Here is a 19384-nt window from a genome sequence, read left to right on the forward strand (position 1 = left end):
ATTTCTCCCAACTCTCTCTCCCTTTGTTCTTTTTGCTCCAACCGCACTCACCCTCTTTCACTTATAGATGCCAGGCTGATCTTCCCCTGGGATTTCCTCCTCGCTCTGGTCTCTTCCTGGCTTCTCTCCCACCTCTACTCCTGGCTAACCAAACTCCTAGTCCACCTCCAGGCTCAGCTTAAACATCACCTGCTCCAGGAAGCCTCTCCAAAATCTAGACCAAAACAGACCCTTCTGCTATTTGCCCCTTAGTAAACTATACTCAAAAAACCTAGATAGCATATTAAAAAGCAGAGACATTACTTTGCCAACAAAGGTCCATCTAGTCAAAGCTATGGTTTTTCCAGTAGTCATGTATGGATGTAAGAGTTGGACCATAAAGAAAGCTGAGTGCCTAAGAATTGATGCTTTTGAGCTGTGGTATTGGAGAAGACTCTTGAGAGTCCCTTGGACTGCAAGGAGATCCAACCAGTCCATCCTAAAGAAGATCAATGAGTATTTATTGGAAGGACTGATGTCGAAACTGAAGCTCCGATACTTTGGCCACCTGATGCGAAGAGCCGACTCATTAGAACAGACCCTGATGCTGGGAAAGATTGAAGGCAGGAGGAGAAGGGGACAACAGAGGACGAGATGGTTGGATGGCAACACCAACTCGATGGACCTGAAGTTGAGCAAGCTCCGGGAGATGGTAAAGGACAGGGAAGCCTGGCATGCTGCAGTCCAGGGGGTCACAAAGGGTCGGACACGACTGAGCGACTGAACGACAACAACAACCCTATACTTATCCTATGTATCGCTCACCACACTTACATAGTTCCTGAATCACTTCCATGTCTGCCTTCCTAGACCGGAAACTCCATGAGGCAGGGAATGTATCTATCATGTCCACCCGTCACTGTATCTTAGCACCAATACCACACCCACCTGATAGTAAGTTGCCCGATCAGTATGGAATGAATGAATGAGTGAATGAACTATGGTGCTGAGCTAAGTGAATTTCTGCCATTGTCACTGAGTTCTGAGTTCTGTATCAACACTGGCCAGAGCCAACACTCACTTGGCTAATCAGCTGAGAAAACCATCTTTGTGGGGTGGCCTGGTCACACAGAAGCTTCAGAAGCATCTTCTGCCAGTCATCTGCTATGGTCCCCAGGTTGGCTCACTGCGGTCGTAGACTATGTCTCTGGCCACTGCATCTGCTCAAGGAGAGGTGAGAGGTATCCCCTATACTCACTGGGGACACAGGGACAGCGACAGTCACACCCAGGATGTCCCTTGCTAGTTAAGCTGGAGGTGACTGTGTGCCTGTGTGCATGCATGTATGCGCATGTGTATGTTTATGGAGGAAGGGGACAGGGTTTGAGAAAGGCATCCTCCTCATGAGCTCTTGTCACACCGCATTTTCTTTTTCTTTTTTTTGATTTTTTATTTTGTATTGGGAGTGTAGCTAATTAATAGAGTTGTGATAGTTTCAGGTGGACGGCAAAGGGACTCAGTCATACATATACATGTATCCATTCTCCCCCAAACTCCCCTCCCATCCAGGCTACAACATAACATTGAGCAGAATTCCCTGTGCTATACAGTAGGACCCTGTTAGTTATCCATTTTAAATATAGCGGTGTGTACATGTCCATCCCAAACTCCCTAACTATCTCTTCCTCCCATCCTTCCCCTCAGACAACCATCAACCCTGCATTTTTGGAGGCTCAGCAGCACTTCCCAATGTCTTCTCGTCATAGCACACACAGGAAATGGTAATAATCATTGTCAGGTACTTGTGAGTTCAGGGCCAGGGCTGTTGGTGGCCTGTGGGCAGTATCTTCCCTGCCCCTTCAGATCCTCTCTCCACCCTCTCCAACCCTGCCCTGTGTCCTGGAAGGCTGACCAGTATGGGCAACATCAGTGTCACATGGACCGACTGCCCTGTCCCATGGCATCCTTGTGCCTTTCCGTCCTGCCTCCATTGGCTGCCCTCTGGGAGAGAGTGACAAGGCACCAGCAAGCAGGAAATAGCTGGACACTTTGGGATGCATTGGGCCCATGGTTTCAAACAGTTTTGTCCTTGTAAATTATGCTAAACAAACCACATTTTTTAAAAAAAAGTTTGTTGAGGATTAACAAACGTCTAATGAATTCAAATCAGTGACATAATAGAGCTGGGTAAATATATTTTAAGTAATCAGCATGGAAGATTACTGACAGAGAAGTGACTATTGAATCTTAATTAAAATTGTATTCTGAGAACTGTCACTTAATATATTACTCTCATAGCCAACAGAAAGCAGCTTAAATCCCAAGTTGGGAGGGAGGTGAGGGGAACAGGGTGAATAACAGGCAATTAGTGCACACCCTAGGGGACAGAGGGCTCTCTCTTTTGAGAAGGGATTTTAGCAAATGCTAGAAGGAGCAACCCAGGTCCCTCTTAGCATCTAGGAATGGTGTAGGTGGTGGAGGGGACCACAGAGAGATGGAGATTAGGAGTAGAAGGCTGGGATCAGGAACAAAGAAGCCGATGAAAGCAGGCAGGAGGGGCCATAGGATTATTTGTGGGCAAAACTGAGAGAGGTGCGTGGGGATCTGAAGGAGGCTGTGAAATGGATGCTGGTATCAAATGTCAGAATCAGCCTTCATGGGAAGAATCCATCTGCAAGGGAGCCAGACCTTGTCTGCTCAGAATGTCTATGAGCCAGGACTGGGGGAGGGGAGGGGCGAGTCGGGGAAGTTGTCAGAGAAACAGAGGCGATGAGCTAGAGAGGAAGAGAAACAGTCTCCTCTGGACCTACAGTGCCTGAGAAAATCAGCACGTCTCTAGGAGTTTACCCAGGATAGGAACAGTGTCTCCTCTCTCCTTCCCTAGGTTCTGCACTTAGTTTTAACAACTCTGCAAGGTGAGTGCTAAGCTGGTCCAAAAGTGCTCTTGTGTAATTAGGAAGAGGTGTCCCCACTGGGCGTTTGGAGAGCTCGTTAGCTGAGCAGGCTTGTCCAGTGAGCAACCTGCCCTTCCATACCTGTCGACCTGAGTATTGCTACCCCTATTTTAACTACCAGGAAGTGAGGTTCAAAGAGGTTTGGACCTGCCCAAACTCTCCCAGCTCCCCCGAGAAGAATCACGATTTGAACTCAGGAGAGTCTAGCTCCGGGCCATCCTAATAGTAGAAGAGGAGAGAGAAGAACCTGATAGAGAAGAGACACTCCAGAGGCTTCCATGTGCCTGGTGTACATAGAAACTGGCTGCCTCTACTACGAGATTGCTTAGTAACTTGGGACAGCCCAGCTGTTCAACTAAATTTGGGCACTTGTGTTTCCTGCTCAGGGAGGGGCCTGGAAGGAATGCTGGTGTTCTCAGAAGCTGAGGCTTCATTGGCTGTCAGGCCCAACAGTAGTGAGTCACTCATGTACACACACACACACACACACACACACACACACACACACACACACACACTGCATGCACACAATTAAATATACTGGCGATGAATTTAGAGTTGTGGAACGAGGCTGGTGGTTTGTAATCAGAATCTCTGGAAGGGATTTTACATTTAAAACAAAAGGGAAAAAAGAAAAATGAGGACAGAAAGGGGAAAGCTAAGGGACGTGGCAGACATGGTGGCATAAAATGAAAGTTCCCCTTCCTTCACTTGATGTGGAGACCACAGACTTCCCTCCCCCACTTCCCCCAGCCCCTGGGCCTTGCTTCCCCGTCAGAACCACCTCAAGCTGTTCCAGACAGAAGAGGCAACATTTAGCAGATGGCTGGCACGATATATGTGATATCTCTCCACCCTGATTTCCATTTAAAAGATACCTTAGCAACCAGCCGAGGAGCCACCCGCCCCTGGAGCCTGTAAATCAAGTAAGATGCCTGTCTCTGCTTCAGGTAAAAAGAAATGGCCCCTCCAGGGTGCTCCAGGCTGATGGGAAAGTGTGAATTAATAAGAGTGGGAGGGGTTTGAATCTGCTAGGAGAGTCAGCTGCCTGCGTCTTGCCCTCGCAGAGAGCTGGCTGCTCCCCATAAATCACACCACTCAAGACGAGCCCTGAAGGGACCGACTCTGGAGCCAGGGGACTGGAAAAGGAAACCTGATTTCCAGACCTGGACTTCCAGAAGACGCTGCTTCTCTGGTCTAGGAGCTGCCAGGTGGTGGCCCTGCCTCTAGCCTGGTGTGTGGTTCCAGTTTGATGCTACCAGCCCTGCCCTTGCCCCATCTTCCAGGCCCACCACCTTCCAGGCCCTCCAGAAGTAACAGTTCAGGGCTTCTTCTAAGGGTAAGAAAAATGAGTTAGTATCAGAGAACTGATATTTCCCATTCCCCTTTCTGATGCTGCCTTGTGTAGGAATACTTCTAGAGCCTTGAGAAAGAAGGGAGTGGGCAAATTCAATGCATGTGTTGGAGAGGGAGATAGCTCCTGACTTCAGAGATCTCTCAGTCTGATGGGGGAGGCATAGTCTTTGACATCATGCTAAGTTGCTTCAGTCATGTCTGACTCTGAGACCCCATGGACTATAGCCTACCAGGCTCCTCTGTCTTTGGGATTCTCCAGGCAAGAATACTGAAGTGGGTTGCCATGCCCTCCTCCAGGGTATCTTCCCAACCCAGGGATCGAACCTGTGTCTCTTATGTCTCTTGCAATAACAGGCAGGTTCTTTACTACTAGCGCCACCTGGGAAGCCCAGTCTTTGACCTCAGGCAGCTTCAATTTTGATATTGGAGTCACAGCTTCTAGTCTGAAGAGAGAGAAGGAGAGAGAGACAGAGAGAGACAGAAAAAGCCAAATCTCCAAGGGATTCGTCTGCCCTTGGAAGGTCCAAGTTCCGTGGCTGCAGAAAGACACCCACACAGGATGGGCAAAAACATTCCCTGTGCTGTCCCCAGGCAAAGCCACAGAGACAGAAACCACATCCTGAATCCCGGGACTGCTTCATAAACTGGCTGGAAAGAATGGTCTTAGATAGCAGAGGTAACAGGAAAGAAAAGGGGAAATGGAATCTAAAACATCCGAGGGCAGATCGAGCCCATTTAGATTCTGTGTAAACTTCTATTGTGCAAGGTAAGCAGTTGTTACGGTAAGTAAGTTATTAAGCTCAGAACTGCTTCCTCTCTGTTCTGGGTGGCAGCACGCTGCCTCCGTGTTAAAGCATCCCCGGTAGCTTTTATTGTATTGCAGTGTAATTATGTGTTTCCCTGTCTTCTACCCCATTCACCTGGGAACCTCTTCTTGGCAGGGACTGTATTTTGTTCAGTTCTGAATCCCCAGTAGCTAGGCCAGTTCCTAGCACAGAGCAGGCACCAGGGACGTTTGGGGAGAGAAGGAATGAATGAATGACTAAATGAATGGATGGATGAGTGCTCCAGCATATACCTTGGCACCTTTGTCACTCTGTTCATGCCCTCTTACTGTAGGAGCGTGCTCACTCCCATCTGGGGCAGGCCAGGCAGGCTGGGGCAAATTCATGCCCTGGAGAGCAGAACCCCAACCAAGGCCAGCCAGGGGGATGAAGGGTAAACCCCTCAACTTCCTCACTGGTTGGGTGGGACGACTCCAAAGCATGTTCTGCACAGTCTCCTTCAGGTCCCCAGTGAGAATGAGCCCTGGTGGCCTTTCGCAGTAACCTGCTTCTTACACATCCTGTCCTGGCTGTGTCCCCTTCTTCATCTCATCTCCAACCCATCTTCCTTTTTTCCAGGTGCCCTGCCACCACAGGCCGAATAAACCACTTAAGCTCAAATCCTTGTTTCAAGTCCATTTCTGGGGAATCCAGCCTAGGGAACACTTCTTAATCATAACTCTCAGGATTTAAAGTACCTACTGAGCCTGGACCATTGGGAATAAAAAAATTGATCGAAAAGCTATATACATTCTTGTCAAAGACTAACACAAACAGGCCAGTCACTGAAGGAAAGGGACTTTTAGTTGCCACACAAGTGATTGGTATGAGAGTTGAATGGAAAAATGTCTTCTACCCAATGTAGTCACAACCGGGGTTGTGGAACACTAGTCCTCTTTTGTCTTGAGACCTGTGTGAGCCAATATGTGGATGAGTGTTTGTGCGTGGTGAGTGTTTGTGTGTGAACGAAGAAGACCTGTGAACGGAGGGGTGTGGAGTGTGAGTGGAGAGGTGTGTGTGTGTGTGAAGAAGCGGGCGTGTCTGACTGAATGTGCCTTTGTGTGTGAGAGAGGGGGCGTCGCATGAATGGAGGTGATGACTGAGAGAACTTGTGTGCTTGGTGAATGGAGGGCTGTGTGGGTGAAGGAGGGCCTGGTTTTACGAATGAGGGCCTGGATGTGAATGAGGCTGTCTGCGAGTAGAGAGTGTGTGAGGGACGGGAGGCGAGCTTATTCGTTCAGCTTTGACAGGGACAAACACTGTTTTGCGGGCGTGTTGTCAACTACAAACGCATTAATCTCCATGGTTGCCTGTGATCTGGCCCTGCTTACGGGACACAGACAGCCCACAGGGCCGGCAGCTCGCAGCAGCAGTTTAGGCCTCCGTCTTCCTCCCCATATCCTCCTGTCAGCATCCACTCCAGCCCTCAGGTGTGAGTGTGTGGGGGCTCTGGTTTCACACAGAGATTTTGTGCTTTTATTCAGCCATGACTTTCAAGACTCTCTCTCGGCGATACCCCCTGCCCCCATTTCAAGCATCTTTTTGATTCTGTCACCTGAAGCCTCAAGCAAGGCTTCAGCTCTTGGAACCTGGGTGTCCTCAGAGTGTAGTGTGGAGAATGTGGATACACAGGGATGCGCTTCTAGTCAATCCAGCCTTTGGGTCCTAGCTCTCTCTCCCAAGGACTTCTCCAGCAGATTCACATCCAATGACCCAGTCTGCCATTTTAGCCCTTTCATTCTTCTATGCTCTAAATCACAGAGCATCCCCAGGTTCACTGACTCACCGGCACCACCCTCAAGCACCCCTAGCCTCTCCCTAGTCCCCACACTCAGGGGAGGAAACTGAGTGTGTGGTCCCCTCTAGGACCTTGGTGATGAAGGGAGCAGTGGGGTGGATAATTCAAAGCGGCAGATAATCCAAAACTCATTTCCATTTGGCTGGGGAATGTTCACTCTGTGATTTACTCTCCTCATTATGTTTGGCTATGGCTAAAATTAAAATTGGCTTTTCTTCTTCAAGCCACCCAGGCTACAGGGTAGGCAATGGTGGGATAACATTGAAGTTTAGTCCAGCTAGGGAACTTAATTATAGGCTAACATCTGACTAGGATATCAGGCTTGAAGGTCAATAGAAGTAGGGGTTGGATTTCACTCAGCAGACTGGGCTTCTTGAGGCAAGTCTGTGTCTCCCCTCAGACTGGGGTTCCCTGAGGGTTAGACTGTGACTCCCCTCAGACTGGGGTCCCTGAGGGCAGGGCTGTGTCTCCCCTCAGACTGGGGCTCCCTGAGGCAGGGCTGTGTCTCCCTTCAGACTGGGGCTCCCTGAGGCAGGGCTGCGTCTCCCCTCAGACTGGGGTCCCTGAGGGCTGGACTGTGACTAGCATCTGCCCATAGTTCTTCCTTTGGGATGAGGATTATTAGTAGTGTCCTCCTGCTCCTCACAGCTCCTTCTCCTCACCCCACCCTGGGAAGCCAAGTTGAGGGCCAGGCCTTCCTGAAGCAGCCCTTGCCCACAAGTCCACAGCTGGACCTCACCAGGGGCTGCTTGCCGGCATTATATCATGAAAACTCACAGGCTGCTCTGAGAAGGACCATGTCTCATTGCGCAGGCCTGTGGTTATTACCTTTCCTTGTTATTATGCATTTGGTACAACATCGCGCATAGCATGTTTAATCTTGGACTCCTAACAACACCTCTGATTATTAAAATAAAAAGATTTTAGGCAATCAAATTGGCTTAATGGGAGTTTATTTGGTTATTTGTTGGTAGTAGGGAGGGGGCTGCTGCAATGGGGGACACAGTTACAGACAAGGATTCCCATGTTGCCACCTCCAATGTCAGGTCTTTAATTGACCTTGGGACAGAATCCTCATCACCTGTTGGCCAACCTAGACTTACAAGGTGACACATGAAAGCAAGAAGACTTTTCAGGACTTTTCAGTCGGGGTTACCTTTGCTAACCCTAACCGACAAATTCCCTCAGCAGACATAAGTCTTGAGAAAAAGTCTCACTAGAGAAAAGGCCTGCTAGACTGTCCTGTGTCACATGCCCCAGGCAAGCAGCACTAAAGGGGCAGCAGGGGTGGTGACGCAGGGCTGTCCAGCCCTTCAGGGGGGTGGTGGTCTGCGGTGCCAGGCCTGTATGCCCTCTCCACCTCTGTGCAAACTCCTCCTCACAGTCCAGGTCTAGCTCCAGCCCCTGAGGCTTCCTCCCACTTTGTGAAAAGTGTCCTCGGTGCCCTCCCATTTCTGGAAAGAAGGGACAGAGAGACATCAGTCAGGGAGGAACAGATGACAGAATCGAAGGTGTACCTGAGGGATATTTCATGAAGGGAGGTATGGGCAGGGTTACATGTGGGTTCAATCCCTAGGTTGGGAAGATCTCCCGAAGAAGGGAATGGCAACCCACTCCAGCATTCTTGCCTGGAAAAGCCCATGGACAGAGGAGCCTGGAGGGCTATATAGTCCAAGAAGTTGCAAAGAGTCAGACACAACTGAAGCGACTGAGCATGCACGTATGGGCAGGGTTAGGGAAACCCAAGAGGGGTGACAAGGGCCCCAGGGGCTGGCAACAGAAGGGGGCTCTTCAAACCTTTTCACCCCAGGCCTGAAGGGGTGAAGGCAGAGGGCAGTTCCTAGAACCTACACAGGGTTACAGCCACAGGAGAGAGACAGGGATGGATACAGCCCACTGACCTTCTATGGCCTGGGAGGGAGCCAGCCAAGGAAACAGGCCCCTCTCTCTCATCCTCTTTCTTACCTCCTGCTGCGCCTCCCAGCAACCAAATGCAGGAAGCCAGAGGGCAAAGGATACTGTAGGAGGCAGTTCATATAGGCCAGCCTCCCAGGGCACAGGGCAGGGCAGATAAAGGGGCAAAGTTCACTTGGAGCAGCAGATGGAAAAAAAATCTGCACACCCAGAGAGCAGCCTTCTCTCTTGTCAACTTTCCCAGTGAGTTGTCGGATAATAAAGTACTTGTAAGTGTAAGGAGTGTAAGAGAGGAAAAGGAGGAAGGGGAGAAAGAGGAGAGAGACATGAATCCATTGGAAACAATAAACCCCACAGACTCAAGGGCAGTAAATATGAATTCAATTTGCTTTTGCCATTTACACAGCCCAGCCTTCTTAAGCGCTGACAGGCTGATCAGATAAAAGTCGCTATTGCCACCAGGACGGCACATTTAAATTTTTATTGCAAACACCAGGCTCCATTATCCTGGGATTTGCTCTCTGCATTCCTAATGTTGTCTTTCTTCATGTCGGAATAGGAGCACTCTGGCTCCCAGGGGCAGACTAATTCGGCAGGAAGAGTTTGATGCAGGAGTTCTGAGACCTGGGTCCCGTCCTGGCCTTGCCCGGGCTTCAGCAAGCCGCCTCTCCTCTGCAGGCCTTGGTTTCCTCATCTGGGCAATTTGGCTGGATGGTGTGGGGGGCAGGGGGTGTGAGGGGTCGGCTATTCAAATCCATTTCCTGCCCCAGCCAGGTGAGATCTGGGTTGGGAGCAAAGGAGACTTAGACCAGCTGAGCCCCCTAGCCTACTCCTAACCTGGTCCCTTCCTCACATGTGGGAAATAAGAGACCTTGGCTGCCTCCCTATCCATCCTCATGTTTGAAAATCTCAAAGAGCTTCTCTTTTTCCTGTATTTTTTCTGTTTACAGACTCATCTCTCCCTCCCCTTTACCTCCTTCCTTTTCTCCCTGCTCCCATTTCTCTCATAATCCTCCATCCTTCCCGAGTTCCCTCTGCCTGTATGCTTCATCTTCTTCCTTTCTCTCTCAGCCTCCTCTCTGGAGATATTGGAATTGAGATCTGGAATAGTACAATCAATCCCTCCCCACTATGACCTTCTGCTCACCCCCACAGATTTGGGGATGAGCCTGATCCCGCAGCAAGGGCTTAGTTCTTCCATCAGGCTTCCTTGGAGCACCTGCTCTATGTGGCAAGCAGAGCGTGGGCATGAGGGTGGACAGATCAGATGGGACATCTCCCCTCTCCTCAAGAGGAGCTTACACACACATGCTTGGATAACTGGGAGCCACCAGAAGAGGGGAGTGTGTAGAGCGCATCTGGCACTTTACACATGGTATCTCAGTTAAACCATTTGCTGCTGCAATACTATTTACCCATTTTACAGGTGGAGAAACTGAGGCTCGGGAAGCTTCTATAACTTGCACAATGACTGAAGACAAAAGGCAGAGCTGTAATTCCAGTCCAGTCCATACGCCCAACCCTACCATGGATGGCACTGTCTTCAGAGAATTCTTCAGAAGACATCCCTCCTAACTAGAGTGATGGAAGCCCCCTTGGAGGAAGGGGCGTGAACTGTGGTCTTGAAGGATGGGTGATAAGGTATCAACAACTAAGGCCGATTCTCTTATGGAGACTATTCTAGAAGAACAAAGATTCATGGTACTCGGTAGACTGAGGAGGATGTAACGAAGCTGGGTAATTACAGAAACCTTTTAAAGGAAGGTGCTTCTGAAGGCCCCAGTTTGAGAAGCACTGTGGTAAGAAGCTTGACTTGGAGGCACGTGGATTCCGGAGTCCAGCCCCCTTCACGGGCAGAGGGTTATCACTCACAAGCCATGTGACCCTGGGCAAGTTGCTTCCCCTGCCACTACCTCAGTGTGCTCATCTGTAAAACTAGATGATCTCACAGGGTTGTGAACGCTGACTGGGTCCCTCTGTGTTAAACACCTCAGCAGGGCCACACAGAGTGAAATCGCAAACCTGTGTCACCCACTATAATTCTTCTTCTGGGGATTGTCTTTAAGTCACAACTGGGTGTTTTCTTAGATTGCCACTAAAATCAAGAGCTAAAAGGTAAAACATATTCATAGAACTCAGCACCCCCAGGGGACTTCAGCCACTAGTTTAAGAAATCTTGTCATTGTAGGCTCCGTGGGAGGAGTTAAGGCCAGGAAAGCTGGGGTCTAGGAGCAATAACTGAATCTTCCTCCAACTCAGCTGCTCGGATTCCAGGATTAGGCTTGAGGGTTGCTTTGGATGTAGGATGCCTCCAGCCCGGGGAAAAGGTAGCCAGAAATGAAGAGAGAGTAATTTTTTTTTTTTTAAGTGAAGGAAAGAATCTTCAAATGCAAAAGTGCTTAGAACCTATGAAAGTCATAATGAGCTCTGCTCAGGGTATTTTATGGCCACTCACTATGGGGCCATAGAGAAAGTGTCCCCGCCTCTCCTCTCTTCTCACTCCAGGCTTCTTAGTAATTCCATCCCCAGCCTGTTTCTTGACACCAGTGACCCCACCAGAACAGCAGCTCCATGCTCTGTTCATTAGGCTTCTGTCATTTAGGTGTTGTGTACGTATTTATTGTGCTAAATCATTAAGCAGCTATAAATATTTATTGAGCACCTGTTGTGCTGGGCACCATGCAGATTTCTCAATAAACAGTTCCTTCCTGTTCTCTGGGAGACTGCAATCTATTAAAGGCAAGACAGAAAGAGCCAGCCCTGAGGGAAGAGGGGAGAAATGACAGAAGCAAGATCTGCCCTGCCTCCTCCTCACACTGCAACTCACCAAGAAACAGGGGCTGTGTCTCCCCTCAGACCGGGGCTCCCTGAGGCAGGACTGTGTCTCCTCTCAGACTGGGGCTCCCTGAGACAGGGCTGTGTCTCCCCTCAGACTGGGGCTCCCTGAGACAGGGCTGTGTCTCCCCTCAGACTGGGGCTCCCTGAGGGCAGGGCTGTGTCTCCCCTCAGACTGGGCCTCCCTGAGGCAGGACTGTGTCTCCCCTCAGACTGGGGCTCCCTGAGGGCAGGGCTGTGTCTCCCCTCAGACTGGGCCTCCCTGAGGCAGGACTGTGTCTCCCCTCAGACTGGGCCTCCCTGAGGCAGGACTGTGTCTCCCCTCAGACTGGGCCTCCCTGAGGCAGGACTGTGTCTCCCCTCAGACTGGGCCTCCCTGAGGCAGGACTGTGTCTCCCCTCAGACTGGGCCTCCCTGAGGCAGGGCTGTGTCTCCCCTCAGACTGGGGCTCCCTGAGGCAGGGCTGTGTCTTCCCTCAGACTGGGGCTCTCTGAGGGCAGGGCTGTGTCTCCCCACAGACTGGGGCTCCCTGAGGCAGGGCTGTGTCTCCCCTCAGACTGGGCCTCTCTGAGGCAGGACTGTGTCTCCCCTCAGACTGGGGCTCCCTGAGGCAGGACTGTGTCTCCCCTCAGACTGGGCCTCCCTGAGGCAGGACTGTGTCTCCCCTCAGACTGGGGCTCCCTGAGGCAGGGCTGTGTCTCCCGTAAGACTGGGGCTCCCTGAGGACAGGGCTGTTTCTCCGTTCACACTGTGGCTCCCTGAGGATGGGCTGTGTCTCCTCTTAGCAACTGGGGCTCCCTTGTACCAAAATCCTGTATTTCACTATCATGATAATAACTCTTCATAAACACTCTGTTTATGCTTCTTTCGTGCAATAAATGAACACCTGGGACTTCCCTGGTGGTCCAGTGGTTAAGAATCTGCCTAGCAATGCAGGGGATGCAGGTTTTATCCCTGGTCAGAGAACTAAGATCCCACTTGCTGTGAAGTAACTAAGTCCACGAGCCACAACTACTGAGCCCTGGTGCCACAACTAGAGAGTTTGTGAGACACAGGGAAAGGTTCCACAAGACGCATCAAAGATCCCAAGTGCCTCTACTAAGACCCAGCACAGCCAAATAAATAAAAGAAAAGAAAGAGAACTGAATACCCCATTGACCTTTTCATTAACCTCAAGCTCAGCATTCTCCCATTTCATGCATCAGTCTCCCCCATGTAAATGTGGGCATTCGTTAGCTTTAAAGTTGCCGTGATGTTATGCTGTTAACTACAGATTCAGAAGTGAGCCTCACCTTCAGTGTCTCTTCTTTCCCCAAACTTGGATACCTTTAGCATCACCACAGGCACAACCATCACTGTCTGGTGATGCCTTCTCCCACCTGAACTAACTGAGGACCTGTGCTTAGAGAATCTTGAAAAAGTTTGTCCTTAAATTGGTATGTTTCTCAGAAGGCCAAAGACTTGAATGTGGCTTCAGAAATTCTAACTCTTTAGCACTTGGAATGTTCATGACACCATCACCGTCATCAACATCATCTATCATGATCTAATGGTGAACACTTTAGAGTAATCGTTATTCTTTTACAGATGAAGCAAGTGAGGCTCAGAGAGGTGTCTAGGTGACTTGCCAAGTCCTTCTCTTAGTCACTGGCCGCTGGTCCCTCTGGGTTGTATGAGAGTTTTGTCAACATTGTCAGTCTTGGGACCCTAGGACTCACTTATTTTCCAGGAGAGCCAACCAACAAAATGCAGCTGGGCTCTAGCCCAACACTCAGCAGAATCACTTTATTATCAAACACTTAACTGAAGGAGAATGGGGAGCTCATCTCAGAATTTCAGGGTGGGGGTTCCCTGCCCTGACATGTCAAAGGTCAGAGTGCTCCCAGAATTTGAGCCCAAGTACATGAGAGGTCAAGGGGCTGATTGTTCCTGAGTGGTATCCTTCTTACTGGCCTTAGTGGGGGAGTTTGAATCACACCATTGCTTGGCCTCAGGCTTCAGGGGGGCTGCCAACACAGGGAAGGGATTCACACCTTCCTGCTACGAATGGGAGAAGTAGATCAGTGCTCAGCTGAGGCGGTAAGTTGTATGTTTCTCCTGTAAACCTTGGGGGTTTAGTGCTCAGCAAGCCAGTGCTCCTTTTGAGATTCCAATTCAGGTAAGGTTAAAAAAATCCTTATTCTGATAAATTAGGGGATCAGAGTGAACTTGAAGCCAAGGGGGAGCCATCCTTGTTGCCGTGTGACCACAGCCAACCACAGCTAGCCTACCAGCCTCAGTTGCCTCCAATGTACAGGGGAGGGGAGGGGAGTTTGGGAGCAAGGAGATCTCTGAGTCCTCTTCCAGATCTAACCTTTCCTAATCCTATTCTTGCTGCAACACTTTAAAAGGGCAAATAAACCAATTGTTAAACTATTAATGGCTGATTAGGTTAACTGAGAACTCTGCACTGCCTTAACCAAGGGACTGAGTCCCTAATGAAATTTTAGGCATTATCCCCTGACTTTGTGGGAGTGGTATTTGGTGAGACTGCGAGGCTGGGGAGAGTCTAATCATTTCTCCTAATTCACGTCACAAAAGTGCCTCCCATCTTTTGACAGAAAGCAGAACCAGAAAGGACAAATGCCTGTGGCTTAAGTTCTCATGAAGAGCTAAGAAGATGGGATGGAGGCTGCTTAGATAAGTAAAGGACTCAGCCTACTTTGCTGAAAGAAGGAAGCATGGCAACTTCCTTCTGTAGTTGAGTGGAGGAGTAGTGGGGCAGTCAGGTTGGAGAGCTGAGAGGGTGATCAAATCAGTCAGCTCTTCCTTGATACCCAGCATTGTGCACTTCCTCCGTGCAGTGACAATATGGAGCCTCCTAGCTCTATAGTTGTTACTAGTTGTCTTTTAGTATCCATTCTCTCCTCCTTCCTAGTAAGAATTTTCAAGTGTTATTTGGCCACAAGGCCATGCAGAATAAAGACTACATTTCCCAGCCTCCCTTGTATCTAGGTGTGGTTATATGATCAAGTTTTCTCCAATGGTCTATAGGCAAAACACTACTATGTGATACCCTGAAGGTGAAAGTCATGTCCGACTCTTTGTGACCCCACAGACTATACAGTCCATGGAATTCTCCAGGCCAGGATACTGGAATGGGTAGCCTCTCCCTTCTCCAGGGGATCTTCCCGACCCAGGGATCGAACCCAGGTCTTCCACATTGCAGGCGGATTCTTTACCAGCTGAGCCACAAGGGAAGTCCAAGAATACTGGAGTGGGTAGCCTATCCCTTCTCCAGTGGATCTTCCTGATCCAGGAATCAAACCGGGGTCTCCTGCATTGCAGGTGGATTCTTTACCAACTGAGCTATCAGGGAAGCCAGTGATACCCTAATGGTGTACTTCAAAGAAGGATACACCCTTCTTTGCCCCTCCCTCTTTCCTAAGAACTGGAATGCTGATGTATGTACAGAGCTTGAGCAGCTCTCTTGGTCCATGAACTGGCAGCCAAGTGCTGAGGATACTGCGTCAGTCGTGTCCGACTCTGTGAGACCCCACAGACGGCAGCCCACCAGGCTCCACCATCCCTGGGATTCTCCAGGCAAGAATACTGGAGTGGGTTGCCATTTCCTCCTCCAGTGCATGAAAGTGATAAGTGAAAGTGAAGTCACTCAGTCGTGTCCGACTCTTCCAAAATTACAAACCAGAAGGAACCTGGGCTCCTGGTGATCATGGCACCACTATTCAGTCCTGGACTCTCTGAAGGTTTTGGCTTTTGTTTTAATTATAACTTTAAAAAATGTTTAAGACATAAGAAGTCTCAAAAATAGTAAGAGTTCCCATAGACACTTCACCCCACTTCTTCCCATGATAATATCTCACATACCCATAGTATCAATACATTTTTAAAGCAGGAACTTGACCTTATTACAGTGCAATTCACTTGAATATAGACCTTATTCCTTGCACTTTCTACATGAGAGAGAAATAAATGTCTTTTTCATTTAGGCTACTTGGTTGTGTTTTTTTTTATCACTCACAATGAAATCAATTTCTAACTCATATAATTTCCAAAAAGTATAAGATGGCATCCAAACTCCACTCCCGGGAAAGGCACACGGTAGGCAGAAGAAGCTGGTCCAGATACAGGAAACAACCAGACAACCTTCAGGGCAATGTGGAGAAGTCCTTTCAAACAGTGGGAGGCACAGGACTATTGAGCCATCTTCCCTTTGATGGTGCTGGTGAAAGTATTGTCCTCTCCCACCTCCTTGCACCACCACTGCCCTCGGCAGGCACCCTGTCCCCACGCTTAAATCTATGCTCGTCTTTCTCTTGCTGGATCCACCTCCACCCCCACCTCTTACCTATGCAGAGCTCTGCATCCCCTGCTAATTCAGGGAGACCTGAGATGCTCATTACTGTTGCTGGTTCCTAGCCCATCAGAGTCACATGTCAGGACAAGGAAGCGAAGGTGGGTGACATTTGTTGGTATTTTCAACTCGGGTGAAAACAAACAAATTGCACTGCAGTTAAATGTCAAAGGCTCCTGAGTGTGCTGCCTGGGAGGGAGGGAGGACCATCTCCACGGGGGGGACAGCCTTCTCTGTGTCCCTGAGGGGGTGTGTATGGGCAATGCAGCTGTGTTGGAAGTCTACCAGGAAGGCCGAGTGGGCTGTGTTTGTCAAAGTCCACCTTCATCCCACTGTGAGCAGTCTGGTTAGACATGGGCAGTCCCCAAGGGAGGACATGCATTGGTCATCCATCGCTTCATCCAGAGAACATTTACTGAGCACTCACTACATGCAAAAGACTCTACAAGAGGGGATGAGGGGCAACTGATGATGAGACAAATATGGCTGGTCCCTGCCTCCTGGGAATAGGCCTCCCTTAGAGAGGACAGAAGGCATCTAAACATACAATGTAAGAAGAAAATGGTCATCCTCGTCAGGGGTACAATGCTCTTTGGGTTCTTAGACAAAGAGGGAAGGAGAAATCAGGGATGAATTTCAAAGGCTTTGCCACAAGGCTTGAAGGATCAATGGAGGAGGGTTTAAGCGGACAGTCAACTCAAAGATAGCACAAGCCGCATCTACCCACATTACTATTAGCTTTACTATCATTGTTACCCCCAAACTGGATGGAAATACACTCACAGAGCTAAACGCACATGATGTAACCCAGTAAGGAAGGGTTTGTGTGGTCCATGAACTTATTGGAATTGTGTGCTGAATTTTGTGTAGTCAAGCACTTTTCTGGGAGGAATATGCATAGCCTCCACCAAATTCTGCAAAGTAGAGGTGATCTCTCCATAAGTTGAACCCCTATTCTAGAAGGTGGCAAGAAGTAAGGCCTTGCTGGATCTCAAACTATGATTTGTCTAAATGGATCCACTCCATGAAGAGCAGGTTGGAGATTTCTAAATGCAACCCTTCCTTCACAGACTCTATTCCTGAGATCTGATTTGGAGAGACTAAACCAGTTCCAGCCCCAGCCCCAGCTCGGGGAGGGGGGCAGGGGGCAGAGAACAGGGTGGGGGTGGGGGAGTCCAGGTAGAGCCAGCTCTTCTCCAAGGAAGCAGCATCCTCTCCTTAGGTCCAGCCCTGCAGTGATTGAATTATCCACCCTTTCACTTAATGAGCATCTCTCTGGACTGGCCATGAGACCTGTGTTCAGGAGAGCAGACATTTAATTAGCAGAATTCAGTGGTGCTGTGTTGATCCTGGTTTCCTGACAATTAAGAGAAGGAGCCAGAGTCCTAAGCACAGTCCTTTTGTGAGCCTTGCCTCGTTCAAAACATACAAGCTCTCATCTACTCCCTAGTCTCACGTGTAGCTCTGTGTGACCAGGGGAGGCAAGAAGGCCCTTGTAGGGGACTCCAACGTACATGAAGGCCTAGTGGGGCTGTGCCCTTGGGCCTGGACCATTCTGGCTGCTGAGAGATGATGAGGAGACACATCACTTCTCCCATCCAGATTAGAAATGAGCAAGAACTCCACAGGTTGCTGGTGGACAGTCTTCCAGGAACCATCACTCTTTCATCTTGTCACTTCCACGGATACCTCTCCCGATGAAAATGACATTATGGACATTCCAGGTCACTATCGGGATCACCATTATCCTCCTTGCTACACAAGGAGAAGCAGAGGCACAGGAAAGAGGCCAGGGGCATTGACGGAAAACCCTGGGAGGACGTTTAAAGTGATCAATCTTACCTGTTCCATGAAGGTCTTCTGGAAACAAAGGTGAGACACACACCAGATTTGTTGTGTAATGTGACAGTGCATGGGTTTCCAAGGTGGCGCTAATGGTAAAGAACCCACCTGCCAATGCAGGAGACACAGGAGATGAAGTTCTATCCCTGGGTCAGGAAGATCCCCTGAAGGAAGGCAGGGCAACCCACTCCAGTATTCTTGCCTGGAGAATCCCGTGGACAGAGGAGCCTGGTGGGCTACGGTCCAAGGGTTTACAAAGAGTCAGAAATGACTGAACTGACTTGGCATGCACGCACATACCTGACAGTGCAGTTGGGAGTTCTTCTAGGTCAGCCCGCTTACCATCCATAGTATCAGCTGGCCTTAAGGCCAGAGTCATGGCTGTTCAACATCATAAATCCAAGGCCACCCAATCCTGAGTCCACCATGCCATCTGTCTGCTCCTGCAAGACCATTAGCATGATCCATAAGGAACCACATGAGCTGTCAAAGCTACAGCAGCCAGCGGTGACACCAGTCAGGATTATAACATCCCTGTCCACACTGGTGAGCTCTGGGCCCAGCTGGACTCTCACCTCAGGGCATCCTGGGTGTGGTAGAGAGATGCACTTCGTTCGGTCTTTGGATCTGTAGTGTGTGAAGGGAGCCTGCCTCAAATTCTCTACATCAGAAGTGAGAACTGAGGGATTAGACACACCTGATCGTTCCATCAGGTTGAGAAGAACTTACAGATGGTTGACAGGGGCCCTGAATGGAGCCACACAAGCCACCAACAGAAGAGAAATGACTGACGACATTAGCAAGGTTCCCTGCAGTCAACCGTGAACAAATGGAATACTCCTTCCTCCCTGGCTGCTGCTGCTGCCTTAGTCACTCAGTCATGCCCGACTCTTTGCGACCCCATGAACTGTCATGCCCGCCTCTGTCCATGGGATTCTCCAGGAAAGAATACTGGAGTGGGCTACCAATTCCTACTCCAGGGAATCTTCCTGACGCAGAGACTGAATCCACATCTCTTGCACTGGCAGGCAGATTCTTTACCACTGAGCCATCAGGGAATCTCCCTTCTTCCCCACACCTCCCTACAGTGCAGGAAGAGGAACAGATATAGAGAGAGGGCAGGAGGGAGTTAGAGAGAAGGATAGAATGAGAAAGAGCAAAAAGGGAGGAAGGAAGTTGAGGGGGAGGGAAGGAGAGAGAGGAAGAGAGAGGGAGAGAATCATAAATGAATACATGGAGCTTTGGAAACAGACACACTGGCTCCCAAGGGCAGGAGGCTGGTTGTAGCTTAAGCTACCAATGCAGAAACAGTGTCCTGTTGTCAAGTACAGGAGATGAAGCTGTAGGTGATTCTTTCCCATGGGGGATGTTCCATGGCCCTGCTTCACTGTAATTCACCACTGCAGGTGGATCCAGTGAACAATCAGCAGTGCTTCCCTATGTGTGTCCTGTAAGCTACTGTCACCCTGGAAAGTCACTGGTTGTGTCTGGAGCTTGGAAAGAGCAGGAAGAGGGGAAAAGGAGAAGT

The 19384-nt window shown here is 49.6% G+C and overlaps 1 protein-coding gene across 3 annotated transcripts in view; it reads right to left on the reverse strand.

Moving 5' to 3' along the window:
* The window catches only part of LRFN2 (leucine rich repeat and fibronectin type III domain containing 2), a 197846-nt gene that overhangs the window by 45349 nt on the left and 133113 nt on the right, over positions 1-19384 (reverse strand). The window contains exon 1 of one of the 3 annotated variants that reach the window (XM_081517408.1): positions 928-968. The exons of 1 other annotated variant lie outside the window; for it this stretch is intronic. Coding sequence is in view for 1 of the 2 variants with exons in the window: in XM_081517406.1 (XP_081373532.1) it covers positions 814-815 (2 nt within the window). In the remaining variant the exon portion in view is untranslated. Of the gene's footprint in view, positions 1-813; positions 908-927; positions 969-19384 lie in introns of those variants that run through there. One more of the 3 variants, XM_081517406.1, reaches the window with a different exon arrangement.

The sequence above is a fragment of the Giraffa tippelskirchi genome, chromosome 8 (genome assembly GCF_054371585.1).
Source record: "Giraffa tippelskirchi isolate mGirTip1 chromosome 8, T2T-mGirTip1v1.2.pri, whole genome shotgun sequence".
Taxonomy (NCBI): Eukaryota; Metazoa; Chordata; class Mammalia; order Artiodactyla; family Giraffidae; genus Giraffa; species Giraffa tippelskirchi.